At 32.5% G+C, this 25,865-nt stretch overlaps 4 protein-coding genes across 4 annotated transcripts in view; 2 read left to right on the plus strand and 2 right to left on the minus strand.

Annotated features, from left to right (window-relative positions):
* Positions 1-6,197: 6,197 nt before the first annotated feature.
* Positions 6,198-9,530, plus strand: LOC142546348 (putative serine/threonine-protein kinase PBL7). The gene is made up of 5 exons (XM_075654021.1): positions 6,198-6,395; positions 7,223-7,389; positions 7,527-7,716; positions 7,806-8,197; positions 8,869-9,530. Exons 1-5 carry the CDS (start codon positions 6,299-6,301, stop codon positions 9,184-9,186), a joined length of 1,164 nt encoding a protein of 387 aa, XP_075510136.1. The 5' UTR covers positions 6,198-6,298; the 3' UTR covers positions 9,187-9,530.
* A 1,921-nt stretch (positions 9,531-11,451) lies between these two features.
* Positions 11,452-20,441, minus strand: LOC142546347 (uncharacterized). The gene is made up of 18 exons (XM_075654020.1): positions 20,158-20,441; positions 19,355-19,424; positions 18,266-18,934; positions 17,989-18,174; positions 17,415-17,528; positions 16,786-16,844; positions 15,319-15,385; positions 15,191-15,242; positions 15,012-15,104; positions 14,821-14,904; positions 14,329-14,744; positions 14,035-14,096; positions 13,770-13,839; positions 13,513-13,593; positions 13,321-13,422; positions 12,565-12,689; positions 12,389-12,476; positions 11,452-11,906 (listed from the first exon to the last, which is right to left on the minus strand). The coding sequence occupies exons 1-18, from the start codon at positions 20,202-20,204 to the stop codon at positions 11,808-11,810; spliced, it is 2,484 nt and encodes an 827-aa protein (XP_075510135.1). The 5' UTR covers positions 20,205-20,441; the 3' UTR covers positions 11,452-11,807.
* An 842-nt stretch (positions 20,442-21,283) lies between these two features.
* Positions 21,284-22,718, plus strand: LOC142544722 (uncharacterized). The gene is made up of 2 exons (XM_075651759.1): positions 21,284-21,543; positions 21,685-22,718. Exon 2 carries the CDS (start codon positions 21,709-21,711, stop codon positions 22,633-22,635), a length of 927 nt encoding a protein of 308 aa, XP_075507874.1. The 5' UTR covers positions 21,284-21,543; positions 21,685-21,708; the 3' UTR covers positions 22,636-22,718.
* Positions 22,719-24,415: 1,697 nt separating this feature from the next.
* LOC142544105 (glutathione S-transferase L1-like) overlaps positions 24,416-25,865 on the minus strand; it is a 32,966-nt gene continuing 31,516 nt past the window's right edge. Inside the window, exons 6-10 of the mRNA XM_075651186.1 lie at positions 25,699-25,804; positions 25,521-25,597; positions 25,284-25,391; positions 24,802-24,882; positions 24,416-24,692 (exon numbers count right to left, since the gene is read on the minus strand). Of these exons, the coding sequence (XP_075507301.1) occupies positions 24,681-24,692; positions 24,802-24,882; positions 25,284-25,391; positions 25,521-25,597; positions 25,699-25,804 (384 nt within the window). The 3' untranslated portion in view covers positions 24,416-24,680. The remainder of the gene's footprint in view (positions 24,693-24,801; positions 24,883-25,283; positions 25,392-25,520; positions 25,598-25,698; positions 25,805-25,865) is intronic.

Raw genomic sequence — 25,865 nt, forward strand, 5'->3', positions numbered from 1 at the left:
AAAACAAAAAACAAAAGTGTAATATTAATATCATATAAGGTAAAATTGAAAGAAAAAATTGTGTCCTCTCTAGTTAGTTATTATCATGTCCTCACACTTAATAATATAGCATATATAGTATAGATATAATATAGATAAGTTAATATTATAATTTATAAAGTTATACTCTTTTTTATTTTTTATTTTTTTGAATTTTGAACGTATGTAGTTGGAGGAGCTCTTCTTTAATTAGATGAGAAACTTTAAGAAATATGTAATAACCAATATATTAGAGCACAAGTTGTATGTTTAGATTATAATGTTCTTAAATAGTAAATAGATAGATATTATGTTTTGATGTACACAAAGAAATAATGAATCAAGAATCATCATGGACAAATCATTGGTTCAAAGCAACCTGCTCAAACCAGACAAAGTTGATGAACTTCATAAAATCAATATAGTCATTGAAAACTAAAGACAATATCATTTAATGCGTCTACAATCAATGAAAAATGACAAAAACTTTTAACTGACGGAACTACGTCTATAAAATGGAGAAATATCTAAGAAAAATTAGAGAAAATGATCAACAACTATAAAAAAAGATTCATCTGTATTAATGCACCATTATTGAATCATCATGGATGTCCATTATCTGAATATGGATGCTCACACTCACTAAACATAGATGTATCCGAATATGGATGCTCACGTTCACTGACATATCTGTTCATCAAATCTGTAAGGATCAATGTGTTTGCCTTGCAGTAACTTGTTGCTGCACCTGGAGTGAATCTTCAAGACCGATTTTTACTTACAAGATGAAGAAAAATGACGAAAAGGTTAGGGTTGATCATCAAGTTTTTCATATGTTTGATCAGTAAAGGATCACCAAGTTTGTCATCTTGCTGACTAGTAGGCAATCAGTTAGGGCTTGTCGTCTTGATTAATGAGGATCGGAGTTCTAATTGAGAGTGTGACTTCAGTTGAAGTGAATTTTTACATTATGTTCGTACAAATCAAATTTTTGTAGTAGAACATTTCGGGAACAAATGAGAGACATAGAATATTTGGTTGCTAAACTTCCACAAATAAATTTGTGTATTCATATATATATATATATATATATATATATATATACTAGGAATGATCACGTGCATCGCACGTGGGTGGGTGATTAATAATGAAAAATATAATAACGAGATTTAGATAATTTTTAAAATCGTTTGAATTACATCTTGTTTATTAGTATTTATTAATCTAAATATATCAAAACACAATAAATAAAAATACACTATGACGATAAATCAAATATATTCACTTATTTATATAACATTTTTCAATTTGCATGATTATAATATAATGACAGCTCTCTCAAATTAACAAAGATATTTTTCATCCAAATATCATTCACAATGAAAAACAATAAAAATAAAATTAAGAAAATAGTAAATTTTACTAAAACCAAAATCATAATGTATTTAAATGGAGTGCATATAGTAATTGTCAAATAAAATTCTCTTAATTAATTAAATTATCATAATTATGTTAAAATAAAACCCCTAAACTTATTATTAAGTTAAATATCAATTGTGTTTTTACTAACTTTTAACTCCTTGCAAATTTTGTTTAACTTTTTCCTTTTATAAAATAGATATTACACATCGACTCAAATATTTTAAACGGTATATTAGTTCAATCGTCATGGTTCGATCGATGTATCCAACAAGGACAATTATTGCACTCCAACAATATCAATAATCACACTAATTGCAATCTATGATAATCGATCTCATGACTTTGACTCTTATATATACCAATTGTAAGATCATGCATTTGCCGCTTTACCAAAAGTTATAACGGGGGTACCGATGCAACATTAAATAAAATATTTTAAAATCGTAAAACAACTCAAACGTCACATTTGGATTGTTATACCTTACATAAAAAATTATTGCACCTAACAAATATGATATAGTTGTTCTTTTACATTTTAGAAATCATTTTTCTAAATCAGATTTATTCTCACTAATCAAATAATTTCATCGAACACAAAGTAGTTTTAATTACTAATAATAATTTAAACACAAATATTAATTGTTAGGGTGAGCACTCTATGTCATCACCTATGCTTCATTAATTTCATCGAGCACAAAGTAGTTTTAATTACTAATAATAATTTAAACACAAATATTAATTGTTAGGGTGAGCACTCTATGTCATCACTTATGCTTCATTAAGTAGCAATCATAGTAATATATAATGATAAATTAATTAATATGTATAAAAGAGAAAAAAAATTATGTATGTAATTTCATCATATACCGTTAGAAATTAATTAATATGTTGAAAAGAACAATTAAACAAGATAACAAATCAATATATTATATACGATGATTTCGTAATAGAATAATGCTAATATAACCAAACTTTGTATTATGTTTAGAACGCAATTGAAAATTGATAACAAAATATATAATAATAGAAACTTTAATTTTAAAAACATTATTATCTAAAATATTATCGTACTACATAATGAATCATAAATGAAATCACTAAATTATTGAGTAACTATTTATTTAATTATTACTTAAATCAATTTATAAAATAAAAAAAAAGATAAGATATGAATATTAAGAAATACACTAATTTTAGTAACAAATTTTAGTTAGCAACAAAGAAAAATTATGGGTAAATTGATAAATTCAATATGTATTAATATCCAAAGGCATTTAAGATATACAATAAATTATAAAAGAATCCATCAAAAAAAATTATTGATTTAATTTGCTACATTAAATGAATAAGGGTATATTGGAAAATTCACAATTAGAAGTCATATATTTATATGTATGTTAGATATATATATATACATATATATATATATATTTAGCTTTGACATACCCACTTTTATATGTTTCATGTTCTGTATATCAGTTTGACCAAAACATTGGTCGTATAAGTTCTCTGCACTTTGATTTAAAAGTTATGTGACTGATTGTTTAAGATCAAAAATAACTTTATAAAATGCTAACCCAACCTTGAAGAATTTTTAAAAAGACTCAAACCGATCTTAATATAAAATTATATTTAATGCTATATTATGGAATTATTTTATTTGTTTATTTTGATTGAATAACTCTTACATTTTAATTTTTTTTAAAAAATACAGCTAATTTTGTTTTGCTTTTTAGTATTTGTTTTGTATCAATTTATGCATCGCGAATTTTTGCAGTTTGATAAAGTTTATTTTATTAAAAAATATCGGTGAAGTCCTCGTAAGAACTTTTCTTTTCATGAATAAATAGTACATCTTGGCACATTATGTGTGTATATGTTTAATTTTGGTACAGAGTGTCCCGCGTTTATTTCATTAAATAAGGATAATAGTTAATACATAAACAAATGTTTTTGGATAAATCTTTTAGGAAACAAAATTAATGATTTCAAAGATATGATACATAATAATAATATAATATACGTATATATGTAACTTTTAATATTATATATATATGAATTGAAGTGTAATAATTATATATGTTGGCATAATGATTGATACGAAAGATATTGGACAAAAACTTGTGTGAGACGGTCTCACATGCTCTTATTTTGTGAGACGGATATCTTATTTAGATCATCCATGAAAAAGTATTACTTTTTGTGCTAAGATTATTACTTTTTATTGTAAATATGAGTAAAATTGACACGTCTCACATATAAAGATTCGTGAGACCGTATCACAAAGATCTGCTAAAAATACTAATATAAAACACTAAATTTTTTATTCTACTGTTGATATCAAGATCAACATCATCACATGTCTGGATTTTTATAATTATTAAAAAAATATAATTAGTGAGAAGATATTGTTAATTACAGTAATTGGCCATGTACATGAAAAAATCGATTATGATAATGTTTTCCCATCCATATATTTCTATCGTATGCATTTAGAACAAATAATAATTGCTGACAAAGCGACTAGGATGAGATGACATATGACATGATTAGCATCTCCAACGTTTAATAGACTGCAATTTATAATTACTGCAAATTAAATTATACTTAACTTGAATTGGTTCTACAAGTCGCAATTCAATGTCATACTTTTAAAAAATATTTACTATTCAAAAAGTAATAATTTGATTTTTAAAAAATTGAAATTCACGAAAAGTTATGATATGTTTGGATTTAATTTCAATGTATTTGAAGCTTTTTTAAAAAATAATTGTTAAAAAAATAGCATAGATATATACATGTATATATCTATGATATTTATCCTAGGGGAGAATATCTACTGTACTAATCAAAGCATTTTGGATTATAAATTAAATCGATTTGTAATAATATAATTAATTATCTATTTTTTTTGGAGAAAATAGAAGAATTTGAATTTAATGGGAAAATGTATGATTGTAAAAAAAAAAAAAAACAAGACCTAATATAGCCATAATTTAAAGTTAAAATCCGACATCTACATAAATTACACAAATAATAAATTAATATTAGTAATACGATGGTGTAACATTTTACTGTTGGGTAGTTTTTTTCTCATATAAAATTTTTTGTTTGTGATTAGAATTTAAATATTTTTTCTACAGTAGTTCGTCTTGGACCCACTCTAGAGTTGTCTTCAACAGTTTGTGGAGCTTGAGGAGGGGCTTACGTCTGATTAGCTAGTTGGTGAATCAATAGTTTATCAAGGAGATGATCAGTAGCTGGTCCGAGAATCTCTGAGTCTAGTCGCTTATCGTTTCAAAATCGTTCTTTTGATAGATAGTTGATTGTTTCATAAATAGATAGTTTGGTTGAAAGAATAAAAGATATAAATGTCCCTGAATCTAACGCTGCTTGTCGTTCCAACCCAATTCCACCAATGTATTTCTCGGACCGAGGATGCTAAATGCTGAATATAAACAAATGGATTCTTGAATATATGATGATATATATATTAGGGGAGGAGCATGAGACAAGAGGCGCTCATCAATTGACTAGACATATAGATAAGAGTAGGTTTCTTGTGAGACTCTGTGACCGGTCAACCCTACTGATATTCACAATAAAAAGTAAAAAAAATTAATGGATGATCCAAACAAGAGATCTGTCTCACAAAATACGATCCGTGATATCATCTCACATAAGTTTTCGCCTATAGATATAAAGCATAAAGCATTGTTTCGGTAGCGAGCAGCGAAATAAGATTTTTTGTTGAAAAAACTAGAATAAAAAAATTGAAGCTCAAGATCAAATTCGTAGGCATAAACATGGTTAGCAAGCTAGCTAGCTCACGAGTTCAATTTTGGTTTACAAAGTTTATATAAACATACTAATGCACTCAAATAACAAATTCGAGCTCTTCAATAAATTCTCGAACTTTATATATAAAATCAAAAGGGTATTTTTTTAAAGAATAAATAGTTTTATACATTAAAATGAAAATTATTTAAAATTTGAGACAGAAAACCAATTCACTAACCCACGAATGAAGGCTTAACTCAATTATTATTATGTTATATTTGTGAATGAATTTTGATTATAATTTTATTATTAATAATAAAATAATAAATCAAATATTAAATTTTTATTTTTTATCAGTAAATAAATTTCACACATCAAAAGTAGTCCAAATACAAGATACTCCAAACATTCATGAGTTAAATAAGAGTAGAATATATTTTAATATATTGGTTGAATATGAAATTCATATTAATTAACATTAACTATTATATAACATGAAAATATGAATGTAAAATTTATAGTTTTATCTCTATAAACAAAATAAATATATTTGAAATATATCAATTCAAATGCAACTTAAATTCAACTAGTCTGAATGTTTAGATTTTAGAACGATTTATCCTGTGTAAAAATTTCTAGTTGTTTTTATGTTTATAATTCACTCTCTATTATTGGAGGTTTAGTCAAAATACTTTATAATAAAAAAAGAAAAAAAAGTTAAAGAACTTGAGATGACCTCAAATATCAGTGTAACTAGTCTAACGCGCGTTGTGTGCTTTTATAATTCATTTGATTTATATTTAAATAAAAATCAAAATATAATTATAAGAGATAATGATGTACTATATTGTAATAAGTTAGTTATTTTAATTGTCTCAAATTTAATAAAATAATATAGAAGTATAGATATAAAATAAAATTCATGAAATTAATTTTATAAACTTGAAAATAATTTGCACTGTGAATATTCTCGTTTCCTCTTATCATCGACATTCAGAGAATTGATTAATCAAACCTTCTTCTCTCTCCAGCTGTGTGCGCTCGTGTGTGTGTGTGAGCGAGAGGAGAGAGAGAGCAAATGGGATGGTTTCCCTGCGCAGGACAATCAAAGTCGGACTCAAAGAAGAAGAAGAGGAAGAAGAATCAGTCTCTTGATCCAATCCGACCCGCTTCAGGTGTAGTTTCCATTTTATTTTTTGCTTCAATAATTTCTCACTTCATTTAAAGGGATTGATTCTTTTTTGGAAGTAGAAATTTCTTTGTATAGAGCAGGTCTCTGTTTCTCGTTATTTGTTTATGTGTTTGATTAATGATGTTCTAAGGGTTCTTGAATAAAGATGCTGTATTTCTTTAAATATCTTAAAAAGTTTGATTCCTTTGTGGGTTTATGCCCTTACCTTTTGGTCCTATGCTTGAATGAGCCCGAGTGAGTTGAAATTTTGTGCTTTGTTGGTTTTCAGATCTCTATTGTGAATTAGAGGTTTCGTTTTTATGATTGCTTAGTTGTAATATGAACAAACATGATTTGGTACAAGTCTTTTTGGTTTGAGCTAAGGATTTGACTTAGATTCCAGTGATTCATGCTTTTAATAAAAAGATTTTTACACAGAAAGAACAAAGGGATGCAAATTCATGCCATTTGTTTTCTGGGCTGCCCTTCTGCGAGAGGCATAGATGGCGTCGTAGTATCTTTTTGATGAGATTTTCAATTGGATGAACTTTCAAGGAGTTTTGAATGTTTAGCTTGCAAATTGTCATATCAGGGGACGGATTCTCATTGTATTCGCCTCATATTTACAAATAGTTTACTATTTGATGTATGACATTTCTGTATTATCCATAGGGAATTAGTCCTTCTAATCCATTTTAACAGTGAATGCTATAGTTGGTTTGGTGAGATTTTCTGTATTCTTCTCCCTATTGGTATAAGGAAGAAATATCTCCTGTCTTCTTAAACTTCGGTAATTATTCTGTTAGTCTATAATATGTCATTTGTGTTCAGGTATATTTGACGATGCCCTGAAAGATGGATCGTCCAATAAAATTGCGGCCAAGATTTTCACTTTCCGTGAAATGGCAGCTGCCACCAGAAATTTTCGTGGTGAGTGTCTTCTTGGGGAGGGAGGATTTGGTAGAGTGTACAAAGGACAGCTGGAAAGCTCGAATCAAGTATGTGGATTAGATAACCAATCTCATTGTCTACTAAAGTGAAGCCTTTTTCTCTTTTGCTTTTGTGCGTTGGGTTTTTAGTTTTTACCCATTGAGAACTAGCATGTTTTTTAAAAAACTTGTAACGTTCATTTTAGGTTGTTGCAATCAAGCAGCTTGATCGAAATGGGCTTCAGGGAAACAGAGAGTTTCTAGTCGAGGTTTTGATGCTAAGCTTATTAGATCACCCGAACCTCGTAAATTTAATTGGCTACTGTGCTGATGGAGACCAGAGGCTTCTGGTTTATGAATACATGCCTCTTGGATCTTTGGATGAACATCTAAATGGTCTGTTACATAATTAATGTTATTTTAATAATACTTTATACCTAAAATGATGTTATAAAACGTTGGGTCTTGCAAATTTTGTTATACAGATCCAGTACCGGGTAGGAAACAGCTTGATTGGAACACAAGGATGAGAATAGCAGCTGGAGCAGCAAAAGGGTTGGAGTATTTACATAACAAAGCTAGCCCTCCTGTTATATACCGTGACTTAAAATGCTCAAATATATTGCTTGGTGAAGGGTATCATCCGAAGCTATCCGACTTTGGGTTAGCCAAGCTTGGCCCGGTTGGGGATAACACACATGTATCCACAAGGGTTATGGGTACGTATGGCTACTGTGCACCTGAGTATGCGATGACCGGACAGCTGACTCTGAAATCAGACGTCTATAGCTTTGGTGTAGTTCTTCTTGAGATTATTTCAGGCAGGAAAGCTGTTGACAATTCAAAAACTGGTGGAGAACACAATCTGGTTGCATGGGTGAGTTCCCATTTTAACAGATTCAGAGGTGCAAGAAACTCTAGTCACTTGTGAGCTCGTTTAAGCTTAGTTTGGAAGTTGGGAGAGAAAAAGGGAGAGAAGAGAACAGAAAAGAAGGGTGGAGAAAAGGAAGGGAGATTTTTAAGTTTCCTTCCATTTCCTCCCACATTAGGAAGGAAACTTTTGTCCTAACACTCTAACAAGTTTTCCCTTCTTTTCCTTCCATTAAAATCTCCCAAACAACCAGATTTTTTAAATTCCCTTTCCTTTCCCTTCTTTCTCTTCAAATCACTACTCCCAAATGAAGCCTTGAAGCTCCGCTCTAGTACATTTTACTCTGGGTTATGTATTTATAAAGGCCTAACGGCATTTTAGTCATTGCATCAATGAACATTATACTCGAATTCGATTGATGATTGGATAAAGTTCACACTTTTTGGAATTGAGTAACTGATATTAATTTCGATTTGTGCTCAAGCTCAAATTTCACTGCTGATCAGAGTCCGGGTACTGGATTTTTCGAGCTGAGTTGAGTTGATTGTACCAACCACACGATACAATTTTTTATTTTAATTTCTGACATTTTGACGAGAGATTTTTTTATAAACTAGTTTAAGAAAAATTCCATGATTGTTAATGCTTTGACTTTTACATACTCTTGTTTTTACCAGGCGAGACCTCTATTCAAGGATAGGAGAAAATTCTCACAGATAGCTGATCCAGCGCTCCAAGGTCAGTATCCAGCTAGGGGACTGTACCAAGCTCTTGCCGTTGCAGCAATGTGTGTTCAGGAGCAACCTAATTTACGACCCATGATCGTGGACGTTGTTACAGCTCTGACATATCTCGCTTCACATAAATATGATCCTGAACCACATTCCATTCAGAACTCGCGCTGGGGACAACCTTGTACTCCACCTAGAGCCAAAGGAAACGGCGAAAAGAAACCCAGCAGCAGCAGATCGGAAAGAGAACGGACCCGAATATGATAAGGTCTCTATCCGCGCTATTCATCCTTGTCAGTTTTTGGGAATTCCCGTGCTGCAACCATTCTTGAAAATGCAACCTAGAAGTTAAGCCCTTGTGCTGAGTTGGTTTGATAATGATCATCTTTTTTGTGTATGGGTTTCTATATTTAGATGAACGGCTTATCTCTGATCGTTCCACGTGCCTAGTTCTTGTTCATTTATAGAATGTACTTCAGATGTTTGAGTTTGTATGATTAAACAGCAGAAAATGACTGTGGGATAGGTGGTGATGATTTTTAATGAAGATTGTGAGGAAACTGTTGTACATATTCGTTTGCATTTTAACCGATGCGTTTTTATTGATATATTTTTGGCTTTGAAGGGTCCTGAGGACCGTAGGTTTAAATATAAGTCAATACAAAAATACACACGAGCCGATGATCTGGCACTAAAATAAAAAGTTTGGGACAATGCGTTGGCTACGAGACCCGATTATAACAAAATTCCTACTATGCGAGCTAAAATCTTTTCTGGACATAAAGTTACACGGAATGCAACAAAAAAGAAACATCAATTAGCACGCTGTCCTTACTCCGTTGTTACTGTTTATTTAGCGACGAAATATTCTTGGGTTGCAGTAGAAATATTGACAGATAGCGATCCATGCACTTCTCACCAACCATCACTAAAGTTGGAGATGGATATAAAGCAAATCACGTTTTGACTCACAAGGAATCCATTCTGCTCTTATTTACACCGGATTAGTACCTACATAAGTCTAAACCAATCACCAATTCTCAAATCATCAGTCAAAACATGAGTAGTCCAATACCCAGATATAAAAACTTTACGAAATTAAACTAACCACTCTACCAGCACGTTACACTGCTAGAGACACTTTTATTCCGATTTGGCGATTCCACTAGATAAACACTCAAGAAAATGATGAAACCAAGGAGTACAATAAATAGTGATAATAGTCGTCGTTCTCCATTAGAAACCTCACCTGCGCCTCTAAATACCTATGTGTTTACCTGCATCAACCCCTCTGCTTTGGGAGTGTCAGCAGTAGCCTCAGCATGAGCACGAGTAGATTATGGCCACAGCCCGACATACTATCAGGGAGCCTCTAAAGCAGGTTGCGAGGGCGCAGAAGCCCTGGCAGCCGTAATCTGACAAAACAAACAAATGGAATGGAGATTGGAACAAAGTAACAAATATAATATACAACATTTCGCTCTTTGTTTGACGAATGCATGTTTGGAAGCTTAAAAAAATAATCAAAGTACAAGTTGCCGCCGAAACTTATTTTATAAACTCAAGAACAACACCATAAATATAATGCTATAATAGATTTTTTGTGAGACGGTTTCACGGATTGTTATTCAGACTTGTCAATGTTAACAATAAAAAATAATATTTTTTCATTAGTGATCCAAATAGAATATTTGTGTTGCAAAATTGACTCATGAGTTTTTATATATAATATATATACTGCTTCAAATACTCACTGAGTCGGATAAATTGACAATAATACACTTTCATTGATTATAGTAAATCCATTAATAGTTTAAAATCTTAAAATAAATTAACTAAAAACTTTAATTATTAAAAAATTAGGGTTAAATAAAATAATTTTAAAAATAGAAAAAACACAAAACAAATATTAAAACTATTAAGTGAATTTTCCAATATTTTATTAAATATCTTATTACTTTTTCTACTGTAATTCTAAAAGGATTATTTTTTTTAATAGTAAAAAAAATCTTGTATAAAAGAAAAATGAATACTAACAAACTTTTTATTTTAGAAAAAATATTATTATCAATTTTATAGTTAATATATTTGCATATAAAAATTCTTATATATATAAAAAAAACTTGGATGAAATATGTACAATATTAAACTTTAATGTTAAAAGTAAGATTTTTTTTGTTATTTTCTATTTTATCAATAAAATATGAGAAATTTTAAAATATAAAATAATAGTTGTTGATATGCAAAAATCTTGCATTTAAAATATAAAATAATTTGTTATCATCATCATCATCATCGAGACAAGTTCGTGGATGATCTGCTACGAGAATTTGAAAAAATCTTCGGACACAAACTCATACTTGATAACGCACCCCAAACCCATCTTGTTTCAGATTTTATGGTAAACCTGTATACATAGTGCCGTTGGTCATAAATGGTACAAAAGTCCCAAATCGATATCTCAAGTTTGTGACCTAAATGACAAATACAACTAATTTAAAAATTACCCAAAGCAAAATTTCGCATTACTATGGATAAATAATAGATCAACTGGAAAATTTTATAGATGATGATCATACTTCTGTGTTTCAATAAGAGATACATCCATTACTCACGTTTGAGCATCAATAATACTTAAGGTCGTTTCAAGGTAAAAAAGATCATATCATTAACAATTCATATAAGTAATCATCTTCTGTTTACAACGTAAATTATGCACATCAATAATTATAATTCAAAACAACAATTGAGGTTGAATCGGAGAACATTGCCGCCTCTTTTTGCAACATACAAGAGGAAAGGGAACATCGAGCAGCACAAGCACCGCGGCACTTTGGCAGCCGAGGCCGTACTCTTTTGTCCAGAAAATTTCTTATTTTTCGCGATTATTGGTGTACATTAGCGTGGTCATCTGCATTGCTCGAATCAGTACCCTCATCTCTTGTTTTGTTTTCAGCAGGTGCAACAGCATTACTGGGTTTCCCCTGTCAAAGTAGTCTCATTCATTTTCTCTTTAAGCATCAAGTACATCCGAACAATTCAGCATAAACAAGGAGGTAAACCCGAAATGTGAACACATGACGCCATTGATGTTGCAAGGTTTAGTTATAATACATGAACCACAAGCCAAAAAACAACCCTCGCATTTTTTTGAATTTTTAGAAATGTTTTAGTTTTTTCCCCACCATTTTTTTAAAGTTGAGAAAGTCAGACATAGATGCTAAGTTCATCTTCTTTCTCCTTAAAATTCAACTGCTTTCCCATTAAAATTCCTGAGTTTGTTGCTAACCAATTCTGATTAAATTGACTTGTGAATTTCTTGTGGACTTATGGTATGCTCATGGGCCTCTGCGGTCCAAATTTGATCGAGTGTTCAACATTATGACTATATTTGTCCCATTGTCATGGCTTTAGGAAAAAAGTGTAAATGGAAGAGTTGCATGTCATTCGAGAACTAGTTAAATACCTTATTCCGATCTCGCCAACCAAGGCCAAAGGGGAGCAAACCTGTCTTCCTTGTGGATACATCATGTGGAGATTCTGTACGACTAAGCCTACAATAATCTCACCATGGAATAAATAAATCTTCCAAAAAGGTCAAACTTCATGGAAGAATGTTGCCGAATTATGTAGCTTGCTCACCTTGGGGAAGATGAGGCTTTACTTTGCCCTGATTCGTACTGCAACGTAGCTTCCAGCATCGATTCTGCCATAACAGCCCTCCTCTCCATCTCAGCAAGGGTATTCATGGTTGTCTCATACTTTTCCTGCATAAACAAAATTAAAAACATTCAACATTTCCAAATATCAACCCCGAACCATTTAACCACAATGTATTATTCTATGCGTAGCCTTGTGCCAGCAGCAGATACTAACTTATGGTTAAAAAAGATTAAGCTTTATACATATTTGAAATATTAGATCAGTTGACAGGTACACATCAAGCCCCAGTAGTCACCATACCTGTGTAGCCACATTCCGCTAATCAGAAATACATTGACAAAAGTTAATTAAATGGAACACAAAATCCATGAAGCATATTTCATGTAATTTTAGTTTCACTGATAAATCGCCAGGCTTAGGTTATCTTACACTAGAAAATACTTTGAAACAACTTCTTTGTCGCACTTCATTTACTGAAACCTATACGCATGATTATGTTTCCTGCATTTGCAACTTTTTTACTGTGGCTCTGCATGCCACATGGTACAAGATTTATGGAAAAAGAGAAAGGCACAAGCCTAATGTTTTGCAAGAGAACTTTGTCTAACGTCGTGGGAGTTCGGAAAACTGGGTAGTAAGTAGAGTCAAACAGGTTACTGACCCATGACAGTTCTAACCTGTTAAAATAAGATGATTTGAAATTCAAGTACTTTCATGAACTATAAGGAATAGAACCTGAAGGACATGCACTGCATATTTCTGAGCAGCTGAATCTTGTTCCGCAAATAGCCGAGCATCTTCAGTCACCTTCTGTTCTTGCTCAACTTTCATTAAAACCTAAAACAAATTGCTCGGAAATATAAATTGAAAAAGAGATCAACCAATTCTACCCAGCTATATATTGAGACGAAAAAGTGGGAAAAAAACCTGAAGCATTGCTTGCTCCTCTTCTTTCTTATCAGCCAGAGCTCGCCGTAGTTCAGCAACCTCTTGCTCCAATTGTTCAACCTTCAGGGTATATATTCAACATTCAGGTGATGTTTGAAACTGCAGCAAAATATTAAAACAGAAATAGGAAAAAAAAATAGTAGATGATTCTCAATTAACCAAGGTGATGTGTACTGGTGAATCAGAAAAATGGCTAAAATTGCTACTAGACAAAATAAAAAAAAGTTCTAATATACCCTTGCGCTCAGTTCCCTTCTGTTATCTTGTTTGACCATCTCCATAAGAGCAGCTTCCAATTCTTCCGCCCTAAAAAAGATGACCATCATTATATTGATAAATAAAGATCTATGTATTATTCGAAGAGGCAGTTTTGGAGGAGTTCATATCAACCAAACCATTCAGATTCATCATGAACTCTAAATCAAGTCTGATGGAAATTAATATTTCAATTGGAGGATTTCTGTTTGAAGGTCTTGGATGTATATTTTTTCTATCAATAACCTGAGCATAGCAGTTCTCTTCTCCTCCAGCAATCTACACAGCTCAGCCTTTAACCAGACCACCTGAAAAGAATCTGTTAATAATTGAATCTCTAGAAGGGCGACCTGATCAAGTCTAGTAATTGATAATATGATCACTCAATTGTGGAATTGTTTGATGTCCACAAGATACCAAGAACTTCAAATTTGCACATGGATGACCTTAAAAAAAAAAAGGATAAGATGTTGAAAAAAAAGTATTATTTAACAACTAAATATGATTTCTAATTGGACAGTCAAATGGATGGTAAGCTACCTGTTCTTGATGATCCGGAAGAGAATCTATTTCAGAATCAATGGTTATGCTCTTTAGAAAAGCATCCAGGTTTCTAGCATGGGATTCTAGATCTGACATTTCACCTACCACTGTATTGGCACTGGGCCTCTTGCTTTCTTTCACAATCAATTCAGGATTGTGCTTGAAACTATATAACTTTGTCGCGAGACCTTTAGGATCTTTAAAAATTCGACTGCCTTTAGTCCTTTCCTCAACAGCTGAAAGTATAGCTGGTCGATGCTTCTCTCTAAGTTCTTGCAGTCTATCTTCAGTCACGGTCAAGAAACCCATGCAAGCAGTCAAGACAAGTTGGCTGCTATCAAATGTAGAACCAGTAAGAGTTTGCAATAACGTGATAGCATCACCTGCATCCTTGGTTGTAACAACAGCAGGACCTGCAAAACATGGTACAAATAATTTAACATGTTCTCCTAATGGAAGCTTTGGTTGATGGAAGGCTAGGGCTATTACCATATAAGTCCATCAAAGCAAGCGCTGTCCGAAATAGCATGACACGGTTTCCTTCAAATAGAAGTACATCCCACACTCGAAGAACTATATTCAAGAAAATGGGTAATTGTTAATTATTTGACCAAAAATACCAATGAGGCATGCAAAGTACAACTTAATTGAATAATGTAATCAATTGCATAAGACCGAACCACTTTCCCAGGGAAGCATATTTACGAAAATTGAAAGGAACCAGGGCCCTGATATCCAAGCGACCTGCACTCCCAAGTAATCAAGATGATTGACTGCAAAGTACGACAACAATGAAGTACTTTATAAATTCAGCACAATTATAGCGACAAAGCAGAGAAAATTATAGCATCAGACAGACCTAGTTTGGGAAACTTTTCACGCATCAAGTCCTCAAAAACAAGTTGGTCAACCTAAAATGACAAATCATTAGAAATGCCAGGTTCGGATAAGCATAAAATATTTCCAACGTAGGATTGAAATATTGACCTGTGATTCAATCATTTCTTGTGAGAAATAATCTTCAAAATAGTCATCCATTAGACCAACCAAAGTCCTGAAAGGTGTGGAACAAGCTAGTTTATGAGTTAGCTAATTTGTTACTGTTTGCTTCATAAATAATCATGTTTGCAAAAAGAATGTTTGCATTTATATATTGGTGTAGGGATTCAAAGGCAATACAGTTAGTTTTACGTGGAAGACATGGTTTGGTTTTGCTTTCGGTCACTTTATCATTTAAACAACATTTTAATAATTACATAGGAAACAAATTTCTGAATCTAATCAATATAGCATTTGGATAACATAATATAGAGCAACCAAAATACGACAACTGATATCACATTTATACTCGATAATCAATACAAGAAAGTATTCAAGCTACCCACACCTATGCAGAGATATTCATTTAAACAGCAATGCAGTTGCTCTTATTTTTCCAAATAAAATATGACAAAGTTTAGCGTCACGGATGTGATTTTGAAATTGAATATAGCTGACGACTAACAGTATATCGTTGTCTAATTTAATCAAGTAGAGACAAAACAAGGTAGAGAACACGAGAGTGGTCAACAAGTAAAAGACACAGAGATAGTCATGAAATATGTCAGCAAAATCTGATGCATCGAATGTTTGAGCCAAATATGGAAACAACTAACTGTCAGCGTCCCTAAAGGATAATGTGACACAACAAACTGCGTACAAAATCACAAAGCAATAAAGCTCCAGCCCCTGTGGCCGTCTGGTATAAAGGGCAGGCAGATTTGTGAGAATTATCGTAGGAACATGGAATTAATAAAAACTTTATTGACCACAATTTCCATTTAAAAATCTAGGACATATCATCTGCCAACTTCTAGAAAGAATTGCTGGATGGATTATTGTAAAAGAAAAAGAAAGAAAGAGAACAACTTATACTAAATACGCTGGTCTTTATAGCCATAGAAAAGACATTATTTCATAAACTATATGACAAAAGATCTGTCGAAATAATTTTGCAAGAAATTTGGCTTTTTGGTTTTGAGTTGCCAGGCGAACAATGGCGTGTCCAAGGGAAAAGAGCAAAACAGACTGCATCATATCACCCGAATATGTGGATCTGAATTACATTAATATAAAAGAACAGAATTAACAATCCTTTTTGCACGACAATGAGTCAATGGCTAGAAGTTGATTTATAATGTAAAAGTATGGCTATACAAGTCAGGGACTCAAAGAAAAGTGATTCAAGTTATATTCCATATTTTATGTTTCCTAAAATAAATGACTTCCGATACAACAAATACCAAAATTGAATTCATGGTTGAAATAAAGGACAATTCAGAAGTAAGAACGCCAATAAATTACACACAAAACTTGACAATAATTGATGTTTCCCTTCTATTGATAATCCTCCCAAAATTATCAAGCGCAATCTGGATTCAGACAAGGGGTTGATAGGTGAAGCTTGAAACTTACCAAAAGGCATTTTCCTCAGGCATCATTAGAAGTAACAAACCAGCAAAGAAATTCATCGCCTGCATGCAGATTGATAAAAAAATAAAGGTAAAATGTTAGGAATTTATGTATCAATATAGTTCGACAAGAGAGCATGAGATGGCATGAACTGATGTCATCAAATGCATGTTGAAGTAAGAGTCCAGTGTCCTACGCAGCTGCAAAATTGCATTTGCTTATAAAGTTAAATTATCCTTTCTTTCCATTTAAGTTTCAAAAAATAATATTATTGCCTGGACAATTTCCTTATATTTCCCAGCTTCCAGCAATGTGTGAAACTTTTCATTACCAAAGTAATAAACTATAGTCACCCAATAGTTTGCAACTTCCTTTGTCACTATCCATGAATGGTCAATGCATTCTTAAACAATTGGTACATAATTGATGCAAATTTAGCTTTCTAAGCCATCAGTCTAACTGCTGGATATTCTTGATTCCAATAGAAAAATTTGCAGATTGAACAAAAAAGGATCCTGGTTTGTAGTTTATCCTCAATGCTTCAAGCTTCATATTAAACTGCAACATCCAAGACTAAACCAGAGGGATGAAAAGACCAAAAAATGAAAAGGAAAACAAAAGAAATTCTTTACCTGGCAATATCCAACAGAGGGGTTATGCCGCGCATATGCCGAAAGAACTCGCCTAAGTGAATTTCTTCCTTTCTCATTTAATGCAGGATGCCCTGGAAATGTTCTGGGCAGATCCTGCAACAAGTCGATGATAATTTAGTTTATTGAAATGTCTGGATAAATTTCAAAACCGAATATCCTTGGATATAAGATGACATGAAGGGGGATATAAGATAACATGAAGGGGCGTTTGAGTAAATGTGAACATAATGAAAGGAAGGAAATCAATGGCAAAAACCAGGAGATGACAAAAGAAGAGTCATACAACAAGTATAAAAGTACTAATATCGATCAGGCAGATGGTCATTCATAGTGAAAGGTTTTATCAACAATGTGAAAGCAATATGAAGATTGTGTATTGAATGGAATATCAAGAAGCTCAGTGTCATTCTTGATACATGCATTTAATTGTGCAAGATAAAAATCACAATTGAATGACAATTATTTAACACAACATTTAGACAACCATACAAGATGAACCCTAAAAGAAGTAGCACCTACAAATAAAAAAGATTGAAGCCATGCATCTAATGACCTTCTCAATCTGCTTTTTCCATTTATCTGGCGAATCAAATCTCTGCCCATTTCGTTGCGTATTATCGTCGCCAGACAAAAACTTATTGTGCTCTTGGTCAGCATTAGCTTCAATATCATTAGCCAGCAAATCCTGATAATATCTTTCCACTCGACGTGTTCTGACACCAACAAAGGCTTGCCACACCTGCCATATTAAAAAGAAAATATAGAAGAAACTTCAATGCTGGACATGGAATTGAAACAATTTCCTCCATAGGTAAAATCCAGGACCACACCTCTCCTCGAAGATCCTTTGGCACTCCTCCACGAACAAGAAACTCTAGCTCTTCTTTCCAAGGGAAGAAAGGTTCTACGGATATTTTATCAATAGCTATACTGTTTACTTCAGAAGCATTTGGACTATCTTCAACTATCTCATTGTCATAGAATACATCATCTTCATTATCTTCAGAATCTTCTCTTGAGAACCGAGGCTCAGCAATTGATGGAAGCTTATCATGGGATTTTATACTTTTATCCTTAATGTTTTTTCTCTTTTTTATACGTATGTTAGTCATTTGTTCAATAGAACTCAGAGATGGGTTAATGTTAGACCATGTCTGCACGTCACAAGATTTTGGGTGTCGGGTAGTTGGAGCTTCATTGGTGCCAACACTTTCCTCCTGAGTGCAAGAAATAGACCTCTTTTCACTTGAATCATTCCCTTCTCCACTCAACCCTTCACCAGGCTCAGTTTGCTGTGCTTCATAACCCCCAAGCCTTTCTTCAGTTAAATCTTTCCTTTCTTCATCCAATGACTGGGTATGAGCAGGTTCATATGGCAGCTTTGTAACCACAGAAACCACTAGCTTATTACTATCTTGGTCAGGATCTTGTGCACTAGTAGTTTGTGGTAGCTGCTTGAGAAAATCCCTCCACTTTTGGAGTCTCTCTTCTTCTTCTTCCTGAAATTTTTTGAGTCAATCTAAACCAGGTAGGCATACACTTACTTACAATTCGTCTTTCTTATTGCCAGAAAAAGTATATATGCCCGCCCAACCCTCTTCTGTTTTTCACAAAAGCCATAATTTAGTTATTTTCTGACGTAGAAAGAAGAGAATCACATCATTGAAACATTGAGAGAGAGGCAACAAAAGTTGGTAACTATAAATTTTCAGATTCATACTAAATTTGGCTGCGAGAATTGAGATTTGCGAAAATTATGAATATCATGAAATTGGCTTCAACAAAGTGGTCCGATCATCATAAATAAGACGGTCATCAGAGAAGAGATCAAATAAAAGGAAAAAGGATAAGCAAGAGACCCTATAATTTTATAAAGTATGAAAATGTATAATCGAAGATGGTGTCGAAGTAGCAATTACCCGGTAAATATCAGTGTACTCTCGATATCTATGAAGATGTTGAGGTCTCACAGTAAAGCCATATGTATCCCTGTAAACATTTCAGATTATGCATCACAAAGAATCACAAATCCATTCAGTCACTGAAATGCAGTCATACTGTATCTTCATTGATGAAACTTCTATAAACAGACAACAAATTTGAACGAAAAGCTATTATTTGCTAAACAAGATCTTGCTTACTGAGATTACCTGGAATCATCTTGCAATGTACGCTTACTCAACAAGGACAACAACATACTTCATAAGATACCCAATTACACCTCCCATATCTATGTTCTTTTCGGTTAAATCAGATTCCAATCATTTTTTTTTTGTGTGTCAAACATTCAGCACACACCTCAATAATAAGATACTAAAATACTTCTGTCACTATAGCTATCACAAAATCCACAAAGTAAGGCGATCTAATGGTGTGAATCAATTTAAAGCGGGATTCCTCCAATCAACAATGTATCCCGATTCGTTAGTAGATATGGCATAATGAGTTAACTCGCTACCTCATTAATCATAAAAACATCTCTCAGAAAACAAAAAATTCCTTGAATTTCGGATCCTAGCGTCAAAATCCATACTCTCGCTCACTGAATTCGACAAAACATCTACCATATCTACACGCGTTAAGCTCAGAAATCACACAATCAGCCGTCGTCAGAAACAATAACAGCCAAACACACACACACTAGCGGAAATCTCGATCGCGTACAAACGGACGACACGTATTCGAGTATATGCGCAGGTGTCACAGTGTGTACAGTTATTACCGTTTAGGCTCGTAGTTGAGGAAAACTTGGGAGCGTTTGAGCGTCATCTGCGGCGGCGGAGACTCGTACAGCGTTTATCGGAGAATCGAATGGCTTCTCCTCGACCGTAGCTCAACAGATAGCTGAATTTTCCATAATCTCCGCAGCTGATTTGAGCAGAATTTTCTCTCCGTATCAGACCGTATGCATAGATTTGGTCACGTGTATGCATAGTTGACCGAGAACCGGGGGCACGTGCATGTGGCTTAACCGGGTTTTGGGCTTGCCTCGGTGGGATAAATGCTAGAGTTACCGAGCGGTGAGCTAGTCGCATGTGATTGTGTCGGTGGATTGATCATGTAATAAATGAAATGGACCCACATTATTGATTGGATAGATGGGCCCACATTAAAATTTGTTTGTCTTAAATTTAATCATTGGTGCTGACGATTCTAACCAAACTGATATTAAGTTAGTTAATCATGATCTGAATTCATTTTAAAATTAGGTTAAGTAAAAATGGTTTCAATGATTTATTATCTCTGTGAAAAAATCAAACAAATTTTTATATTTAATACAGATAAAATATATTATTAAACTTTAGATTCTTATTTTAAAATTCGTTCGATGTCATGGTTCGTCTTTTTATTGAACACCAAAATTCAAATAATCATAACATCTCTCATTTAAAAATAATTATAAAAAACCAAATCATATAAAAATAATCTATACAATTGTTTGAATCAATTATTTTTTATATAATAATTTTTTTTCGTGCGATACTAATTATTATAATCTATGACTTTTAATAAATTTACTTTCTGGTTAGGTTCTAAAATTAATTGGGTTAAAGTCCTTTACGACAAATTTTGTGACATTTCTTGTTGTAGCGATGATTGTTCAGAGGAAGCAATAGAAATATGTGGTGAAAAAGATATAATTATATGTGTTGATTATTTGAAAAAAATATGTTATTTTAAGTGTCGTTTTTGTTAATATATTTATTTATTTATATTTTCTTTCCAAATATTTATTTATTTTTTTAAAAACCGTCGCTTATATTTGCGACGATTTTAGTAAAACCGCCGCCGATGTGGATCGGCGACGGTTTTAATTACACCGTCGCTATTAGTGACGGTTTATTCAAACAGTCGCTATTAGCGACTGTTTTTTGAAAAACCGTTGCTAATAGCGACGGTTTTTGAAACAACCGTCGCTAATCAATGTCTTAGTCCAATCAAGTCCCGTCCGTTTACAAGGATGAGACCAAATTCATCCCATATCCTCTGATCCGCCCCACCTCAATTCTACAAAATTTCTCTCCCAAGTCCCAAGCCCTTTAGCGACAGAATAGAATTGCGGACTCCCGAAGAAATCGAATTGCTCATCGGCAAAGCAACAATCCAGGTAAGAATCGGCTATACATTTTTTATTTTGTTTTTTATAGCTTCTCTGTGTGTGATTTGTGGTTTCTTGATTGTTTGTTGTTGAGTTGTTGATTGACTATTACTTGTTTATTTGTTTAATAATTATTTTATTCTTGTTTAGGATTATAAATTGAACTATTTCAAAATGGAATATCAATCTGCTGCAAAGAAAGGAAAAACATTGATATCCTCTTTCTTTAAGAAGAGAGATCGTCAAGCTAGTGAAGATACTTCAATTCCTACGGTCCTTACAATGCAACATCAATCCAGTGAAAATCTTCTATTTCCCAATATCCAAATTCCTTCATGTTCCTCTCCTAGAGACGATCATCAGTCTTCGTCTACTTTTATTGAACGAGATCCGGGAAAAAGAAAACAGATATGTGAATATCATGTTAATGTACGAGATGAGATAAGACGTTCATATCTAAATATGGGGCCTTATCAACCAGATATGTTGGAGTATCCAGGTACAAAATTTGGAAGCCAGAATCGTCGTTTTCAGAAAAAATGGTTTCAGAAATTTTATTGGTTGGAGTATTCGCCTTCAACAAATAAGGCATATTGTTTCTATTGTTTTCTTTTCCTGAATGATGTTAATTCATCTAATATCTCGGCATTGGATCCTAAAAATTCATTTGACTCATTTAACAGTGATGATATTTGCAAGCTTGCGAAGAAGTTTTATCCTGGAGATTTCACAGATCAAGAAATTGTTGCTTTGGAGTATGAATTGATACATTATAAACTTGACGTGATGCAGAATTTAAAGGTTTCTACACTTGTTGAGTTGTGTCAGCAATTGACCGAGAGTGGACGGTCAAGTGTTTATGTTATGTTGACTAGATTGATTTATCTTGTTTTGACATTACCTGTGTCTACTGCCACTACTGAACGGGCTTTTTCAGCAATGAAGCATGTGAAGACGGCACTTCGCAATAAAATGGAGGATGATTTTCTTGCCGATTGTTTGACACTCTATATTGAACGAGATTTAGCTAAACATATTGATGTAAATTCTATTATTAATGAATTTTATGTTTTAAAATCTCGTAGGGCACAACTTCGTTGAACGATATAATGTAATTTTTTTTTAATAATATATAACTTATCATATTGACTTCAAGCCCCCCCAACTTTTATTCCTGGATCCGTCCCTGCGTCTCACAGATTAAGGTCCGTGAGACGGTCTCACATGAAACCCACTCTAAATTTATTAGCCACAATTGTGTTGTATTTGCACTTGCATTGATCGATTTGATTTGGACAAAAATTAGAGCGATGTGATTCAGATGACAATTGTCTTGAGTCTATTTGAAATTAAACATAATTATTATATAATAATTTAACTTGATAGTAATAGATTTGAAATCCATTTGAATTTTTTTCATCCAAACATAGTTAATGAATTTGAAATAAATTGATCTGAAATTCATCAAATTATTTTTTAAAATGATATATCTCTTATTAATCACAACAAACATCGAATAATAATTGCTAAAGTGTTCAAATTTTATAACTTAAATTTATGATAATATATTTTTTGTGAGACGAGTCAATTCCGTCTATAATTATAATCATAAAAACTCTCTTGTGATACGATCTCACATGTCAGTTTTGTGAGAAAAATATTCTATTTAGGTTACCCATGAAAAATCATTAATATTTATGTCAAAAGTAATCAGTTTTATTGTAATAAATATTTGTAAAACCGTTTCACAATAAACCTAAAAATTTATAACAATAAGTAATACTTTTGACATAAAAAATAATAATTTTTTTTGGACGAACGAAATAAAATTTTGCGACTTTAAAAACGAGATCTACCCCCGTTGAAATCAATTATTGATAGGGTATACTGTAGAGATTTTTTTCAGCCTCATGTTTGGAGTTTTTTTAACGCACGACCTGAATAATAATAATAACAATAAAAATAATAATAATAATAATAATAATCGCACTTGGCAGTTTTATTTGGGTGTGGGGTTTTTTTTTACGGTATTCTTCTTTTATTTTATATCATTTTTAAAAAATGCTTTACTCCTATGTAATGTATACATTGGTCGACTGGCTCAATCATTATGAATACCACCCGTTGCGTGTATGTATAATATTTTTTATAATTCATTTGATTTATATTTAAATGAGGATCAAAATATAATTATAAGAAATAATGAGAGACTACACTGTAATTTTGATATATAAATTTAAAAAAAAAATGAAAAATAAAAGAATAAAAAAAAGAATTCAATAAGAATTGAACATATAACACCTAAACCTCAAAAACAATGATTCTATCCGCTGAACTACATATAACTTATTTATAAAATTTTAACATTTTATAAATATAAATAATTATTAAAACAGACATCAAAGTTAGTTACTTTAAGAGTCTTAAACTTAATAAAATAGTATAGATTCGCTCTAAGCCATTATCAAGTATTATCACAGGATGGGATGGAACCAGAAAAATTATTATGTACGAAAATAACGTTTTAAATAATTAATTATCGAAAATATTAATATAAATATTGTAATTGATGGGGATGGAAAATATAATAACTGTTACCATATTTACACTTATAATCTAACAAAAAGATAATTGAAAGAAACAATCTTAATTTAGTGTAACATAAAACAAATTAATTCTTTAATAATTTTCAATCCAATTAGAAATATAAAAATTAGATATAAAATTACTATTTATTAACTTATTTACCATGTTAACCATTTTAAGTTGTCCTTGAATATTTTTCATAATTTCTATCTCATCAATACATTTTCAATGACAATATATACTGTACTGGTGATTGAATATTTTAAATGATTTTCGATATATACTGTACTGGTGATTGAATATGTTAAATAAGATTAATCTCAAAAATAGATGAGGTACGATTGTTTTAAGAAAAGGAAAACATAAAGAGCACATAAAAATATTGCGGACTATCCAACATCTCATTAAGAGCAAATCACACACAGTCAGAATAGCAACACACTGAACACATTGAATCTACATATCGTCCATCACAAACGAGTCGACGCTACTGGAAAGCAACGAGTAATAACGCTCAGACAACATTTTACAGATTTTGACTGCAGCGGCGCCATACTTATTTAACTCGAAGCCTACAAAGGAGGAAAAGTGTGCAGGTGAGCGTGTATTCTTTCATCCAAAATCATCAAAAGCTAGAAGGAAATGTCAGCGTAGTGCTGTTTAGGCAAAAAGGTTGAGTACCATGTATCTGCTTTTGTAAAGCTTAACAAGATATTCAGGATCACACTTTGTGTGTTTATAAGCACCAATCTTGTTTAGCTCCTGCACAAGAATTTGCCGCCAATTATGAGAGTTTGGAAACAAGAATCACTTTGCACTCCTACGGATACATGTGCAGACGGGATGGCAATGAACCAACCTATTTGTGACTACTGGTGGCCTCAACCCGAGCTCGAGTATATACAATTCGCTAACTAAAGCTCAACTGCTTCTTGGACTTAACTTGGAGCAACATTTGTTATTTATTTCTCCTAATATCGAGTGCTTGCTGATGTACCAAACATGATAATAGGCAGTTCGATGCTACTCAAATATCATAAGCTATACAAATAGCTCATGCCACATGTCTAGTAATTTGAGTTCGATCGAAGGGTTGCTAGTTGAGCAAAGCTCGATTAAAACATTACTGGAGCTCAATTTGACTATGATATATAATCACGTACCTGTATATATGCTGCTAATTTTGGCCGGCCTGATGTAATATCATAGTTCCACACTTCAAGTAAATAGATCTGAAACCTTTCAATAAATGGAACATAAGCAGCATCCACCTGAAACATACCGAGAAACAAACACATTGAGGATTAACTCCGAAATCATGCTTCTGTAAACTATGGCGAATCCAAGATCTAGAATGAGCAAACTAAGAATGGCAATTGCTATGCCAATAACTCACTAACCTGACTGAATTGACCAAGAAAGAATGGTCCATCATCAAATTTTTCAAGAGACTTCTCCAAATAATCGAATTCACCACCTGAAAATCATGATAGATATGGTAAAATTATATCTTCCGAGTTCCGATTACCAAAGCCAGATATCACGACATGAAGGAAATTTTACAAAGTCAAAGCTCACCAGCTTCTTCCGCAGGCTGGATTCCTCTAAATGACCCAAACACTTTTTTCAAGAAAGTGTCCAAGTAACTAATCATCTCTTCAGCTAAGTTCAGCTTGTTGGGATCCTATAATGTATAACATCAAGTTTTCATAAACCGAATCGGCACAAGAAAGGGAAGTAGAAGA

The sequence above is a fragment of the Primulina tabacum genome, chromosome 5 (genome assembly GCF_025594145.1).
Source record: "Primulina tabacum isolate GXHZ01 chromosome 5, ASM2559414v2, whole genome shotgun sequence".
In the NCBI taxonomy this organism is placed as follows: domain Eukaryota; kingdom Viridiplantae; phylum Streptophyta; class Magnoliopsida; order Lamiales; family Gesneriaceae; genus Primulina; species Primulina tabacum.